This window comes from Macaca fascicularis, chromosome 19, assembly GCF_037993035.2.
Source record: "Macaca fascicularis isolate 582-1 chromosome 19, T2T-MFA8v1.1".
Classification (NCBI taxonomy): domain Eukaryota; kingdom Metazoa; phylum Chordata; class Mammalia; order Primates; family Cercopithecidae; genus Macaca; species Macaca fascicularis.
Window position 1 is genome coordinate 11,560,771 of NC_088393.1, and position 13,488 is coordinate 11,574,258.

General features: G+C 50.3%; 1 protein-coding gene across 28 annotated transcripts in view; it reads left to right on the plus strand.

Moving 5' to 3' along the window:
- Positions 1-13,488, plus strand: part of SMARCA4 (SWI/SNF related BAF chromatin remodeling complex subunit ATPase 4) — a 103,024-nt gene that overhangs the window by 30,741 nt on the left and 58,795 nt on the right. For all 28 annotated transcript variants that reach the window (XR_012428389.1, XR_012428390.1, XR_012428391.1 and 25 more), the window contains exons 8-13: positions 517-690; positions 3,742-3,915; positions 5,135-5,302; positions 5,416-5,466; positions 12,567-12,697; positions 12,878-12,935. Coding sequence is in view for 21 of the 28 variants with exons in the window: in XM_065535365.1 (XP_065391437.1) it covers positions 517-690; positions 3,742-3,915; positions 5,135-5,302; positions 5,416-5,466; positions 12,567-12,697; positions 12,878-12,935 (756 nt within the window). In the remaining 7 variants the exon portion in view is untranslated. The remainder of the gene's footprint in view (positions 1-516; positions 691-3,741; positions 3,916-5,134; positions 5,303-5,415; positions 5,467-12,566; positions 12,698-12,877; positions 12,936-13,488) is intronic.

A 13,488-nucleotide genomic window follows, 5' to 3' on the forward strand; every position in this document is an offset into this window, starting at 1 on the left:
ACTCCTGAGCCCAAGCCATCCACCTGCCTCGGCCTCCCAAAGTGCTGGGATTATAGGCATGAGCCATTGCTCCTGGCCACCTAGTTAATTTTTCGGTTAGTTTTTGTAGAGGTGAAGTCTCACCATGTTGCCCAGGTTGGTCTCAAACTCCTGGGCTTGAGCAGTCCTCCCACCTTGGCCTCCCAAAGTGTTGAGATTACTGGTGTTAAGCCACACACCCAGCCAAGGGTGCTGTACTTCTGAATGACTCCTAAGAAGCTGTGTGTGTGGTAGAGGGGGGCAAGCTGGAGGTCTGAGAGGACCCACTGGCTAGGTGTCCAGAAGTGATCACCTTCTGTCCTGTGCTCGCCCTGCCCGGGGACACCTATTAGATGTCCCCTGCACACACGGACTGGGTGTGTAAGGCACTTAAAATGCTCCTTTAGCGGTGTAGCATGTGACGTCATCATGCGTGTTCGTCATTGTGGATGCCACAGAGCCGTGCAGCGCATGGGCATGTCCTCTTCCCTCCTACAGCTGCGCCAGGAGGTGGTGGTGTGCATGCGGAGGGACACAGCGCTGGAGACAGCCCTCAATGCTAAGGCCTACAAGCGCAGCAAGCGCCAGTCCCTGCGCGAGGCCCGCATCACCGAGAAGCTAGAGAAGCAGCAGAAGATTGAGCAGGAGCGCAAGCGCCGGCAGAAGCACCAGGTACACCCCGGTGGCCCCAAGGCCCTGCAGCCCACCCACCTGGCTGCCTGGCTTGTCCCAGCGGTTGTCACGGGGCTGTGTTTGCTTTGTTCCTAAACATGCTGCTTGTCTCTCTCTTTTGCTCATCGTAACAGTATTTTAGGCACTGAGAGCGTATTGGTGTAAAAACCGAATGGTAGGGAGAAGATAGTGATCAAATCCCTGCATAGTATGTCTGGAAGGTGATAGGGCACAAAGAAAAATCAAGCTGGGATAGAGAGAAAGGAAAGGGCTGTTGTAGACCTGATGTTGGGGGAGTTCTTTCTTTTGGAGGTGACATCTGGGCAGACCCCCAAGGGAGGGAGCCACACAGATCTGTGGAAAGAGCTTTCTGGGAAAAGGAGAAGGTGCAAGGGCCCTGGGGCTGGAATGTGCCTATGTTTTCTATGGAAAGTAAGGACCTGCATGTAGCCAGAGTACAGTGAGTGGCGGGGTGAGCTGAAGGAGGGGAGGGCAGGGAGGTGACGGGCAGGTGATGTGGGACCTTGTGAGCTTCAGGGAGGATTTGGGCTGTTGCTCTGAGTGAAGTGGGAGCCATAGAGAGTTCTGGGCAGCACAGGGACTGATCTGACTCAGGGTTTCCCAGGATGAATCAATAAGATGGAAATCTTCAAATCTAAAGTCAAGTAAGGATTTGGGGATGATTGTGCTGATTTGGTCATTTATAGATTTTCTAGAGATTTTCTATCATTTATATCTTACTGGTGTAGTGTAAAATAATCTAGACAATCAGCACAGCAATCTCTGTTAACAATTTTTTTTTTGAGATGGAGTCTCGCTCTGTCGCCCAGGCTGGAGTGCAGTGGTGCAATCTTGGCTCACTGCAACCTCCGTCTCCTGGGTTCAAGCAATTCTCCTGCCTCAGCCCACTGAGTAGCTGGGATTATAGGCACCTGCCACCATGCCTGGCTAACATGTTTTTTGTATTTTTAGTAGAGATGGGGTTTCACCATGTTGGTCAGGCTGGTTTTGAACTCCTGACCTCAAGTGATCCGTCCACCTCGGCCTCCCAAAGTGCTGAGATTGCAGGCATGATCCACTATGCCTGGCCAACATTTTTTTTTTTTTTTTTTTTTTGAGACAGAGTTTCACTCTTGTCATCTGGGCTGGAGTGCAATGGTGCGATCTTGGCTCACTGCAACCTCTGCCTCCTGGGTTCAAGGGATTCTCCTGCCTCAGCCTCCTGAGTAGTAGGGATTACAGGTGTGCGCCACCACACCTGGCTAATTTTTCTTTTTTTTGAGACAGAGTTTCACTCTTGTTGCCCAGGCTGGAGTGCAGTGGTGCAATCTCGGCTCACCACAACCTCTGCCTCCTGGGTTCAAGCGATTTTCCTGCCTCAGCTCCCCAAGTAGCTGGGACTACAGGCACTTGCCACCATGCCTGGCTAATTTTTTGTATTTTTAGTAGAGACGAGGTTTCACTATGTTGGCCAGGCTGCTGGTCTCAAACTGTTGACCTTGTTATCTGTCCGCCTTGGCCTCCCAAAGTGCTGGGATTACAGGCGTGAGCCACTGCTTCTGGCCGCCAGCATTTTTATATATGTTATTTCAGCCTTTTTACTTGTATATTAATACAATGTTAAATTGCTGTTTTTTTATTTTTTCTAAAATTTTGCTGTCTTTTTTTTGAGTCAGAATCTCACTCTGTCGCCCAAGCTGGAGTGCAGTGGCGTGATCTCCACTCACTGCAGCCTCCTCCTCCTGGAATCAGGCGATTCTCCTGCCTCAGCCACCTGAGCAGCTGGGATTACAGGCATGCGCCATCACACCTGGCTAATTTTTGTGTTTTAGTAGAGATGGGGATTCACCCTGTTGGCCAGGCTGATCTTGAACTCCTGACCTCAAGTGATCCGCCTGCCTCGGCCTCCCAAAGTGCTGGAATTACAGGCGTGAGCTGCTGCTCTTGGCCACATTGCTTTCTTTGTTTTTAAGTATCACGGAAACATGACTTTTGATGTCCACACTGTATTCCATTTCATTGGGTACAGGATCTGATCATTTATGTCAACTTTTTCTTGTTTGAGGACATGCAACATATTTCAGCTTTTGAAAATTAAAAATCATGCTAGGACAGGAATTTTTGGCTTGAACATTTTGGGACTGGTCTCTGGTATTTCCTTAAAGTAAATTTGTAGTGATGGAATAAGTTGGGGGGAGGGTTGGAAACATTTTTGAGACGTTTCATATCCATGCTACGCTGCCCTGCAAGTCGACTGCCCTGTGTGCCCACCTGCTGTGTTCGAGGGCCTTTCCCACCCACAGTTGCCATTGCTGAGTTTTATCATCAGAGAAACCCAACCGCAACAGGCAAAGGGCGTTTTTTGTGTATTATATTTATTTTTTTTGAGATAAGAGTCTCGCTCTGTCACCCAGGCTGAAGTACAGTGGTGTAATCTTGGCTCACTGCAACCTCTGCGTCCCGGATTCAAGCGATTCCCCTGTCTTGGCCTCCTAAGTAGCAGGGATTACAGGCATGCGCCACTACACCTGGGTGATATTTTTTATGTTTGTAGTAGAGATGGGGATTCGCCATATTGGCTGGGGTGGTCTCGAACTCCTGACCTCAGGCATTCTGCCCTCCTTGGCCTCCCAAAGTGATATTCTAGGTTGTTGTTTTTTTTTCTTTTTTGAGACAGAGTCTCGTTCTGTTGCCGAGGCTGGAGCACAGTGGCACAATCTTGGCTCACTGTAAGCTCCACCTCCCGGTTCACGCCATTCTCCTGCCTCAGCCTCCCTAGTAGCTGGAACTATAGGCGCCCGCCACCATGCCCGGCTGATTTTTTTTTTTTTTTATCATTTTTAGTAGAGACAGGGTGTTAGCCACGTGTTAGCCAGGATGGTCTCAATCTCCTGACCTCGTGATCCACCCACCTTGGCCTCCCAAAGTGCTGGGATTACAGGCATGAGCCACCACACCTGGGCAGTATTCTAGGTTTTAAACAAGCCTTACGGGGGATGTGTCCGCCATGCTGCTGAGGGGTCAGCCTTCTCTTTTGCGTGTTCTCTACAGGAATACCTCAATAGCATTCTCCAGCATGCCAAGGATTTCAAGGAATATCACAGATCGGTCACAGGCAAAATCCAGAAGCTAACCAAGGCAGTGGCCACGTACCATGCCAACACGGAGCGGGAGCAGAAGAAAGAGAACGAGCGGATCGAGAAGGAGCGCATGCGGAGGCTCATGGTATGGTCCCGCCTTCTTGACATGCACCCTTCCACACGTGTGGCTGGTACTGCAGGTTCCAGGGGTCGCTCCCCAGGGTCACACCAAGGCATTTCAAAGCTTGGAGTTAGAAGTGGGGCGAAGGAAAGAGCAGGCGCGGGCTTGGGAGTCAGTCCTGGGCTCGGATCTTTGCTGATCCCTCTGATCATCAGAGTGACTGTGTGACCTCAGACCACTTTGCTGTCTCCTCTGCCTTCACTGGAAAACGGAGGTGGTGCCCCCTCCCCTCATTCTGTGAGAGCCACAGGTGGTGCGATCCAGACCCCCCACCCCTAGGATAAACATCTCTGACCATTTATTTGTGGCTGAGTCGCTGGTTGGACAGATATTGGGAGCGCATTCTGAGCCAGGTGCTGCTCTGTGTAAGGGGGACACAGAAGGGAGCACGACACGGCCTCTGTCCTGGTAGGTTGTGCTTGAGGGGCAGATATACGAATGAAGCACAGAGTAGTGGATGGTGACAGCTGCAGTGAGGAGGGTGAAGCGGAATGGAAGGGGAGGGACAGGGTAGTAAGTGAAGGCTTCGGAACAGAGGCCCAAAGGGTGGCCCTGATGCACAAATGCAGAGACCTAGGAGAGGAGCCCCAGGCAGCACGGAACAAAGGTCGAGGTGGCAGGCAGCCGTATGCCAGGGACAGCCGGTAGCCCTGGGCTCCCAGCACAGCATCGTGTGAGGTGGGAGGTGAGGTCAGAGCTCACAGGGGCAGGTGGGGCGTGGGACCTTTCAGGCCATTGGGAGGACTGTGGGTTGAATTCTGATCGTGAATGAGAGCCTCACCCGGGAGGGTTTTGGCTGTGGGTGATGTGATCTGATGTCTTCTTAGAAAGGTGAGGGGCTGCTGTAGGAGTTGGTGGGAGGGATGCACCTTGGACTTTGTGGAGAGAAGGCTTTGGGTTTGGGGTGTGTTTCATGAACAGAGTGGATAGGACTGGCTCGTGGCCTCTGTAACTGGCTCCTGGCGGGACCATCTGCTTAGCAGGTGCCTTTGGAACCTAGCCCTTGGTAGGTTTTGAGGAAATAGTTCCTGAACAGGGAGTCGATTGCTGTGTGAAGGGTCAGTGGCGTGGCACCCCCATGAGCCATGCACGCCCTCAGTGCGCCTCTGGGTTGACTGGCCATGGGTGCCCACAGACGTGCACAGTGTGCCACCACATTGCAGTAACCCCCACGCTTTTGTAGGCTGAAGATGAGGAGGGGTACCGCAAGCTCATCGACCAGAAGAAGGACAAGCGCCTGGCCTACCTCTTGCAACAGACAGATGAGTACGTGGCTAACCTCACAGAGCTGGTGCGGCAGCACAAGGCCGCCCAGGTCGCCAAGGAGAAAAAGAAGAAAAAGAAAAAGAAGGTGTGCTGGGCCTGGTGTGGCGCCTGCCGTGGGTGGGATGGGAGCGGCCGCCTTCGCGTGTGTGGCCTCAGCCTGGCGGGTCAGAGCCTGACTGTGTCTCTCTCTATTTCCAGAAGGCAGAAAATGCAGAAGGACAGACGCCTGCCATTGGGCCGGATGGTGAGGTGAGGAAGCAGGGCTTCTTTTGGAGGTACCAACCCAGCCCTGAGGCGCTGGTCTGTTTCAGACATTAAAACCTATGTTCTTTTAAAATTATGAACAATGATATATGATGATGGTGAGAATCCTGGGGTGTCCTCTGACCCCCATCCCACCCGCCCCTTCATCCCACACGTTATGTTTTCTTCCAGACCTTTTTCTATGCATGTGCCGCAGGATTCATCTTTCAGGTTTTACTTTATTGTAACGTCTGACTTACAGGAGAGGCGCGAGAACCATCCCGAGATGTCCTGTGTGTTCTTTACCCAGAGTCTCCATTTTCACGTTTTGTATTTTGTTTTGTTTCTTTGAGACAGGGTCTGTCTGTCACCCAGGCTGGACTGCAGTGGCGCATGGCTCATTGCAGCCTCAACCTCCTGGGCTCAAGTGATCCTACCCTTCTGAGTAGCTGGGACTACAGGCATGCCCCACCACACCCAGCTAAGTTTTTTTTTTTTTTTTTTTGAGATGAAGTTTCGCTCTTTTGCCCAGTCTAGAGTGAAGTGGCGCGATCTTGGCTCACTGCAGCCTCCACCCCGCGAGTTCGAGCAATTCTGCCTCAGCCTCCTGAGTAGCTGGGATTATAGGCATCCACCACCACGCCCGGCTGATTTTATTTTTATCTTTATTTTTATTTAGATAGAGTCTCGTTCTGTCACCCAGGCTGGAGTGCAGTGGCATGATCTCTGCTCACTGCAAGCTCTGCCTCCTGGGTTCACACCATACTCCTGCCTCAGCCTCCCGAGTAGCTGGGACTACAGGCGCCCGCTACCACGCCCGGCTAATTTTTTGGCTTTTAGTAGAGATGGGGTTTCACCATGTTATCCAGGATGGTCTCAATATCCTGCCCTCGTGATCCACCTGCCTTGGCCTCCGAACGTGCTGGGATTACAGGCTTGAGCCACCGCGCCCAGCCAATTTTTCTCTTTTTAGTAGAGACGGGGGTTTCACCATGTTGGCCAGGCTGGTCTTGAACTCCTGACCTCAGGTGATCCACCTGCCTCAGCCTCCAAAAGTGCCAGGATTACAGGCATGAGCCACCGTGCCTGGCATAATTTTTTAAAATTTATTTTTTATAGAGATGGGGTTTCCCTATGTTTTTCAGGGTCTCCAATTCCTGGGCTCAGGCATTCTCCTGCCTCAGCCTCCCAAAGTGTTAGGATTATGGGCCCCCGCACCTGGCCTTCACATGTGTTTCTACCTAAACTCTTTGAGAGTCAAATTCAGACATGACAGTGCTTTACCTCTATCTATTTCTGTTTTTTTTTTTTTTTGGAGACGGAGTCTTGCTCTGCCGCCCAGGCTGGAGTGCAGTGGCCGGATCTCAGCTCACTGCAAGCTCCGCCTCCTGGGTTTACGCCATTCTTCTGCCTCAGCCTCCTGAGTAGCTGGGACTACCCGCGCCCGCCACCTCGCCCAGCTAGTTTTTTTGTATTTTTTCGTAGAGACGGGGTTTCACTGTGTTAACCAGGATGGTCTCGATCTCCTGACCTCGTGATCTGCCCGTCTCGGCCTCCCAAAGTGCTGGGATTACAGGCTTGAGCTACCGCGCCCGGCCACCTCTATGTATTTCTGTATCTACTTCCTGAAGACAAGTTTGCTACTGCACACTGTGCCGAGGTGACGGAAGCAGGAGGTGAACATTGGTACAACACTGTTTCCAGTCTGCAGGCCTTTATATAAGGTTTGGCCAGTTTTTCCAGTTGTCTTCACAGCAGCAGAAAACTCCAGGTCACATTTAGTGGAGGTCCCTTTAGTCAGCTTTGATCTTAAAGAGCTCCCTGTGTGTGTGTGTGTGTGTGTGTGTGTGTGTGTGTGTGTGTGTGTGTGTGTGTTTGTTTTTTTTGCAGAGATGGGGTCTCACGTTGCCCAGGCTGGTCCTGAACTCCTGGGCTGGAGTGATCCACCTCAGCCTTCCAAAGGCTGTGATTATAGGCGTGAGCCACCACACTTGGCTTCAGGCCAGCTATGTCAGCCAGTGGCCCTGGATTTTGGTTTGTCTGATGTTCCTTGTGGTTAGAGTCAGGTTATGTGTCTCTGGCAGGCAGACCCAACATGGCCCTGGGTACCTCTCAGGGCATCACGTCAGGAGTGCATGGCAGAGGTTTGCAAATAAGGTCACTGGTGATGCTGACTTTGAACCCCTGCCAAGGGATCTCCACTGTCCAGTTTCTGTTTTTTTTCTTTTGTAATCAGTAAGTACCCTGTAGGAAGACACTTGAGACTCTGTAACTATGTTGTAACTCCTCAGAATTCCAGCTACTCCTTTTAGTATCTTTTTTTTTTTTTTTTGCCTGTATCAGTTTTTGCTGTGACAGCTACAGGATGGTGACTTTTAGTTCCATCATTCTTTCTGCATTGATTTATTTGTTTTTCTATTCTAGGTAAAGCTTTCTCTTTGGTCCTGTTAGACCTGTGGCCATGGTCTGCCAACCCCGGGTGTAGACTTATGGATTCTTGTTTAGTTGAATGAGTGGATTCTGATCCTTTAAAATGATTTCTTTTGGCTATTTAGCTTTAGCCAGTAGAAGCCCCTTGACATTGGCTCCTGTTTGCTTTTGGCATGTGCCCACCATTCCTGGATCACTTCCTTCCTCACCAGGTTTTTCTTCTGCTTTCCCTGCCTGAGTTCCCTGGACCCAGCTCTTCCCCCGGGGAGTCCTGATTCCTTTTTTTTTTTTTTTCCCCCAAGAAAAGGTCTCCCTGCATCACCCAGGCTGGAGTATGCAGTGTACGATCATTGCTCACTGTAGTCTCAACCTCCTGGACTGAAGTGATCCTCCCACCTCAGCCTCCTGAGTATCTGAGGCTACAGGCACATGCCACCATGCTTGGCTAAGTGTTCTGTATTTTTTTTGTAGAGACAGGGTTTCACCATGTTGCCCAGGCTTGTCTCAAACTCCTGAGCTCAAGCGATCTACCTGCCTTGGCCTCCCAAAGTGCTAGGATTACAGACGTGAGCCACTGTGCCTGGCTATATTTCCTTTTATTACAGAAGAATATTTACATGGCAAGATCTGACTTTGGGGGTGCTCCTTGGTAGTGGGCCATCACTGCTTCTAGGAGCCTGATCTGGGAAATAGATGTATATACACTTAATCTGTCTGCGTTGCTGCTTGTATACGTTAAAAATCGTGGCTGGGCATGGTGGCTCGTGCCTGTATTCCCAGTACTTTGGGAGGCCAAAATGGAAGGACCACTTGAGCCCAGGAGTTCGAGACCATCGTGGGCAATATGGCAAAACCTTGTCCTCTATAAAAATTTTAAAAATTAGCTGGGTGTAGTGGCATGTACCTGTTGCCTCAGCTACTCGGGAGGCTGAGGTGGGAGGATCCCTTGAGTCCAAGAGTTTGAGGCTGCGGTGAGCTGTGATCTCACCATTTCTCTCCAGCCTGGTCAAGACAGTGAGACCCTGTCTCCCACACACAAAGAATCTTGAGGTTGTGTTGACACCTCCAGTTCTAATCCAACAGCACAGGGTTGATTGTCATCCTTTCCCCCTTTCCTTAATTCTAAAATCAGGAACCTGATTTCCATGAACAGTAAGAGACTGACTTACCTGCTTCATTCTAGAATACACAGAAAGTATGTTCCAAAGTGCTAACGGACACCTCTATGCAGAAGTTTCTTAGCTAGAGTTCAGTATTTATAGAGTTCCTCCACTCCAGGGTATGTGTTCCAAATATGGTGTTCAGAAGTTACTGGGGCCAGGTGCAGTGGCTCACGCCTGTAATCCCAGCACTTTGGGAGGCCAAGGTGGGCAGATCACCTAAGGTCAAGAGTTCAAGACCGGCCTGGCCAACGTAGTGAAACCTCGTCTCTGCTAAAAATACAAAAAATTAGCCAGGTGTGGTGGCGCACCCCTGTAGTCCCAGCTACTTGGGAGGCTGAGGCAGGAGAATCGGTTGAACCTGGAAGGTGGAGGTTGCAGTGAGCCAGGTTCGCAGCTACTGCACTCCAGCCTGGGTGACAGAGTGAGATTCTGTCTCAAAAAAAAAAAAAGAATTACTTAGGGTCAGGCGTGGTGGCTCATGCCTGTAATCTCAGCAGTTTGGGATGCTGAGGTGTGTGGATCGCATGAGCCCAGGAGTTTGAAACCAGCCTGAGCAACATGGTGAAACCTCATCTTTACAAAAAATTAGCCAGGCTTGGTGCGCACGCTTGTAGTCCCACCTACATGAGAGACTGAGGCAGGAGGATAACTTAGCCCAGGAGGTCCAGGCTACAGTACATTGTGTTTGTACCACTGCATTCCAGCCTAGGGGGCTTTTTATTATTACTTGAGACAGGGTCTCTCTCTGTCAGCCAGTTCTGTCTCACAGTTCTGGAGCCATCTGGAATACTCAAGAAAAAAGTCATGGGCCAGGCGCAGTGGCTCACGCCTGTAATCCCAGCACTTTGGGAGGCCGCGGCAGGCGGATCACGAAGTCAGGAGTGCGAGACCAGTCTGGCCAGTATGGTGAAACCCTGTCTCTACTAAAAATACAAAAATTAGCCGATGGTGGTGGCGGACTCCTGTAGTCCCAGCTACTGGGAGGCTGAGGCAAGAGAATCGCTTCAATTCGGGAGGCGGATCACGCCACCGCACTCCAGCCTGGACGACAGAGTGAGATTCTGTCTCAAAAAAAAAGAAGTCATGAAATGGGAATGTGCATGAAGTAGAAGCTTGTGCTGAACCCTGCTGTGGCTGCCTGTCCCGTGGAGTATTGAGAACAGGCACCGGCACTTGCTGCTGCTTGTGAGTTTTCCTTGTTCTCAGCCAGTGGTACGCAGCCTCTGCTGTATGTTCTCGTCACCTGGGGAGCTCTCTATTTTTATTATTACTATTATTTGAGACAGGGTCTCTCTGTTGTCCAGGCTGGAGTCCAGTGGTGAGGTCATGGCTCACTGCAGCCTCGACGTCCTGGGTTCAAGTGATCCTCTGGGGACGTTTTTCTGAGTAGTAGCTAGGCGTGAAGGCATGTGCCTGGCGTTGCAGCTGCTCAGGAGGCTGAGGTGGGGAGATTGCTTTAGTCTGGGAGTTCAAGACCAGCCTGGGCAACATAGGGAGACTCTGTCTCTCCAAAAAATAAAATAATTACCTGGGCATGGTGTTGTACACTTGAGGTCCCAGCTGCTTGGGAACCAGAGGTAGGCGGATCACTTGAGCCCAGGGCTTTGAGGCTGTGATCACACCTGTGAAAAAGCATGGTACTGAGCCCATCTTCAAAAAATAAAAAGTAAATTAAAAATTTAAAAAAGCAGGCCGGGCCTGGTGGCTCACGCCTGTAATCCCAGCATTTTGGGAGGCCGAGGAGGGTGGATCATGAGGTCAGGAGATTGAGACCACGGTGAAATTCCATCTCTACTAAAAATACACAAAATTAGCCGGGCACGGTGGCAGGCGCCTGTAGTCCCAGCTACTCCGGAGGCTGAGGCAGGAGAATGGCGTGAACCCAGGAGGCGGAGCTTGCAGTGAGCTGAGATCGCGCCACTGCACTCCAGTCTGGGTGACAAAGCCAGACTCCGTCTCAAAAAAAAAAAAAAAAAAGCAAGGATGCCCAAGCCTCACTCCAGAGCAGTTCAATCAGAATTTTGGGTGTCGGGGAGGCATGTAGCAATCGGCACCTTTGACCACTCCTCCCAGTGATCTCAGAGAGGTTGTGGAGTTGAAAGTCCTTGATTGAGGCAGCCTGCAGAGCCCATTGTTGGGGTAAGAGGTTGTTGTGACCCTCTGTGGTGGCTGCTCTGTGGGTGAGCTTTCAGCGCATGGAGACTGATATCCCTCTGCTCTGTGGACAGTGGTGACACTATGAGGGCAGCAGTTTTGCAGGTAGTTATAAATTCCTGCAAGATGGAAACCAAAATTTAAACCAAGAACTTTATCCCCTTCTTGGGAGTTTTCTGTAGGAAATGTACAAGAATCAATGAGGGAGAAAATGTTTATCCATTGAATCTCAACAGGAGGAGTTTCATATTTGTTGCTAAGAGGAATTATTTTTGAAATATTTCAGTTAGCTTTTTAACAAAAAAGAATGAGGACCCTTGATGAAGTCTACAAATAGAGTATAAGTGGGAGAAAAAAAAAATCAAGGTCCAAAAAATGTAAATTAATATAGCCATTAGTGTAAAAAACAGGGAGAAAGTGGAAACGTCTAACTCTTTGTTTCTTATCCATGGAATTCATCTGGAAGGATGGACAGGAAACTGATACCAGTGGACAACTGTGAAGAGAAAAACTTAGGCTGGAGGACAGGAGAAGGGAGAGAGCCCACATTATACTATTCAGTTTTCGTTAAAAAGATAAAAATGGGCCTTAGGAGGCTGAGGTGAGCAGATCATGAGGTCAGGAGATTGAGACCATCCTGGCTAACACAGTGAAACCCCATCTCTACTAAAAATACAAAAAATTAGCCAGGCTTGGTGATGGGCGCCTGTAGTCCCAGCTACTCGGAAGGCTGAGGCAGGAGAATGGCGTGAACCTGGGAGGCAGAGTTTGCAGTGAGCCAAGATCGCGCCACTGCACTGCAGCCTGGGCGACAGAGTGAGACTCCGTCTCCAAAAAAAAAATGGCGCGAGCATAGTGGCTCACCCCTGGAATCCCAGCACTTTGGGAGGCCAAGGTGGGTGGATCACATGAGGTCAGGAGTTTGAGACCAGCCCGGCCTGAATTTTCAACTGTGAATGTCTGGACTATTTGAAAATTGCAGTGTATATGTCAGTTAACTTGAAGAAACAGGTGTTGGGAGGCTGAGGCAGAGAACTGCTTTAACCCAGGAGGCAGAGGTTGTAGTGAGCCGAGATCATGCCACTGTACTCTAGCCTGGGCGACAGAGCTACACTCTGTCTCAAAAAAAAGAGAAAGAAAGGGAAAAAAAGAAACAAGTGTCACTTAGCCAAGACTCATGGATTATATATTTTTACTGGATTACTGAGTATACAGTTTGCCCATTTTCACCACCACTGGCCATGTTTGCCTGCCCTTTTCTGTGCAGACAGTTGAGTGGGTGCTTCCCACCTTGGCCTCTGTAAGCCTTTGGTCTGGAGGCCCTGCAACCTCAATGTCGCACGGATGACTCTTTTTCAGCCTCTGGACGAGACCAGCCAGATGAGCGACCTCCCGGTGAAGGTGATCCATGTGGAGAGCGGGAAGATCCTCACGGGCACAGATGCCCCCAAAGCCGGGCAGCTGGAGGCCTGGCTCGAGATGAACCCGGGGTGAGTTGGGTCTTGCGTTCCAGATGCAGTGGGGATCTAAGTCCTCGGTGGGCCTTATTCCAGGGAGGTGGCAGCTGGGGGCAGTTTTACTTCTGTTTGGATCCTTGGCAGGTTTGGTAGGGAAAGTGCATTCTGCTGGTTCTGAGCAGATTTATATGAAAGCCCTTATATTTTTTCTAGGTATGAAGTAGCTCCGAGGTCTGATAGTGAAGAAAGTGGCTCGGAAGAAGAGGAAGAGGTAAGAATGCATTTCCTGGCTTTCAAGGCTCTCAGTGTCCACTGGCAGTGACTTCCACCCTGTGTGCCATGAGACCCTCCCCTGCCCTGTCTGGGCATCTTGTGGGGCAGAGAACAGCTGGGGCCCAGGCCTGGCTGAAGTCGATGCTTTAGAGCTGTGCTATCCAATAGGGCAACTTCTGGCGACATGTGACCGTTTCCATTTTAAATTAAATCAGTCACATTACGTAAAATTTAAGACTCATTTTCTCTTTCATACTGACTGCATTTCAGGTGCTTGGCATCCCTTCTCCGGGAATGGTCTACCTCATTTGCCTGTTTCTTTTTTTTTTTTTGAGATGGAGTCTTGCTCTGTTGCCCAGGCTGGAGTGCAGGGGTGCAATCTCACCTCACTGCAACCTCCGCCTCCCAGGTTCAAGCGATTCTCCTGCCTCAGCCTCCCGAGTAGCTGGGACTACAGGCACCTGCCACCACTTCCAGCTAATTTTTTTATGTTTAGTAGAGATAGGGTTTCATCATATTGGCCAGACTGGTCTCGAACTCCCGACCTCAAG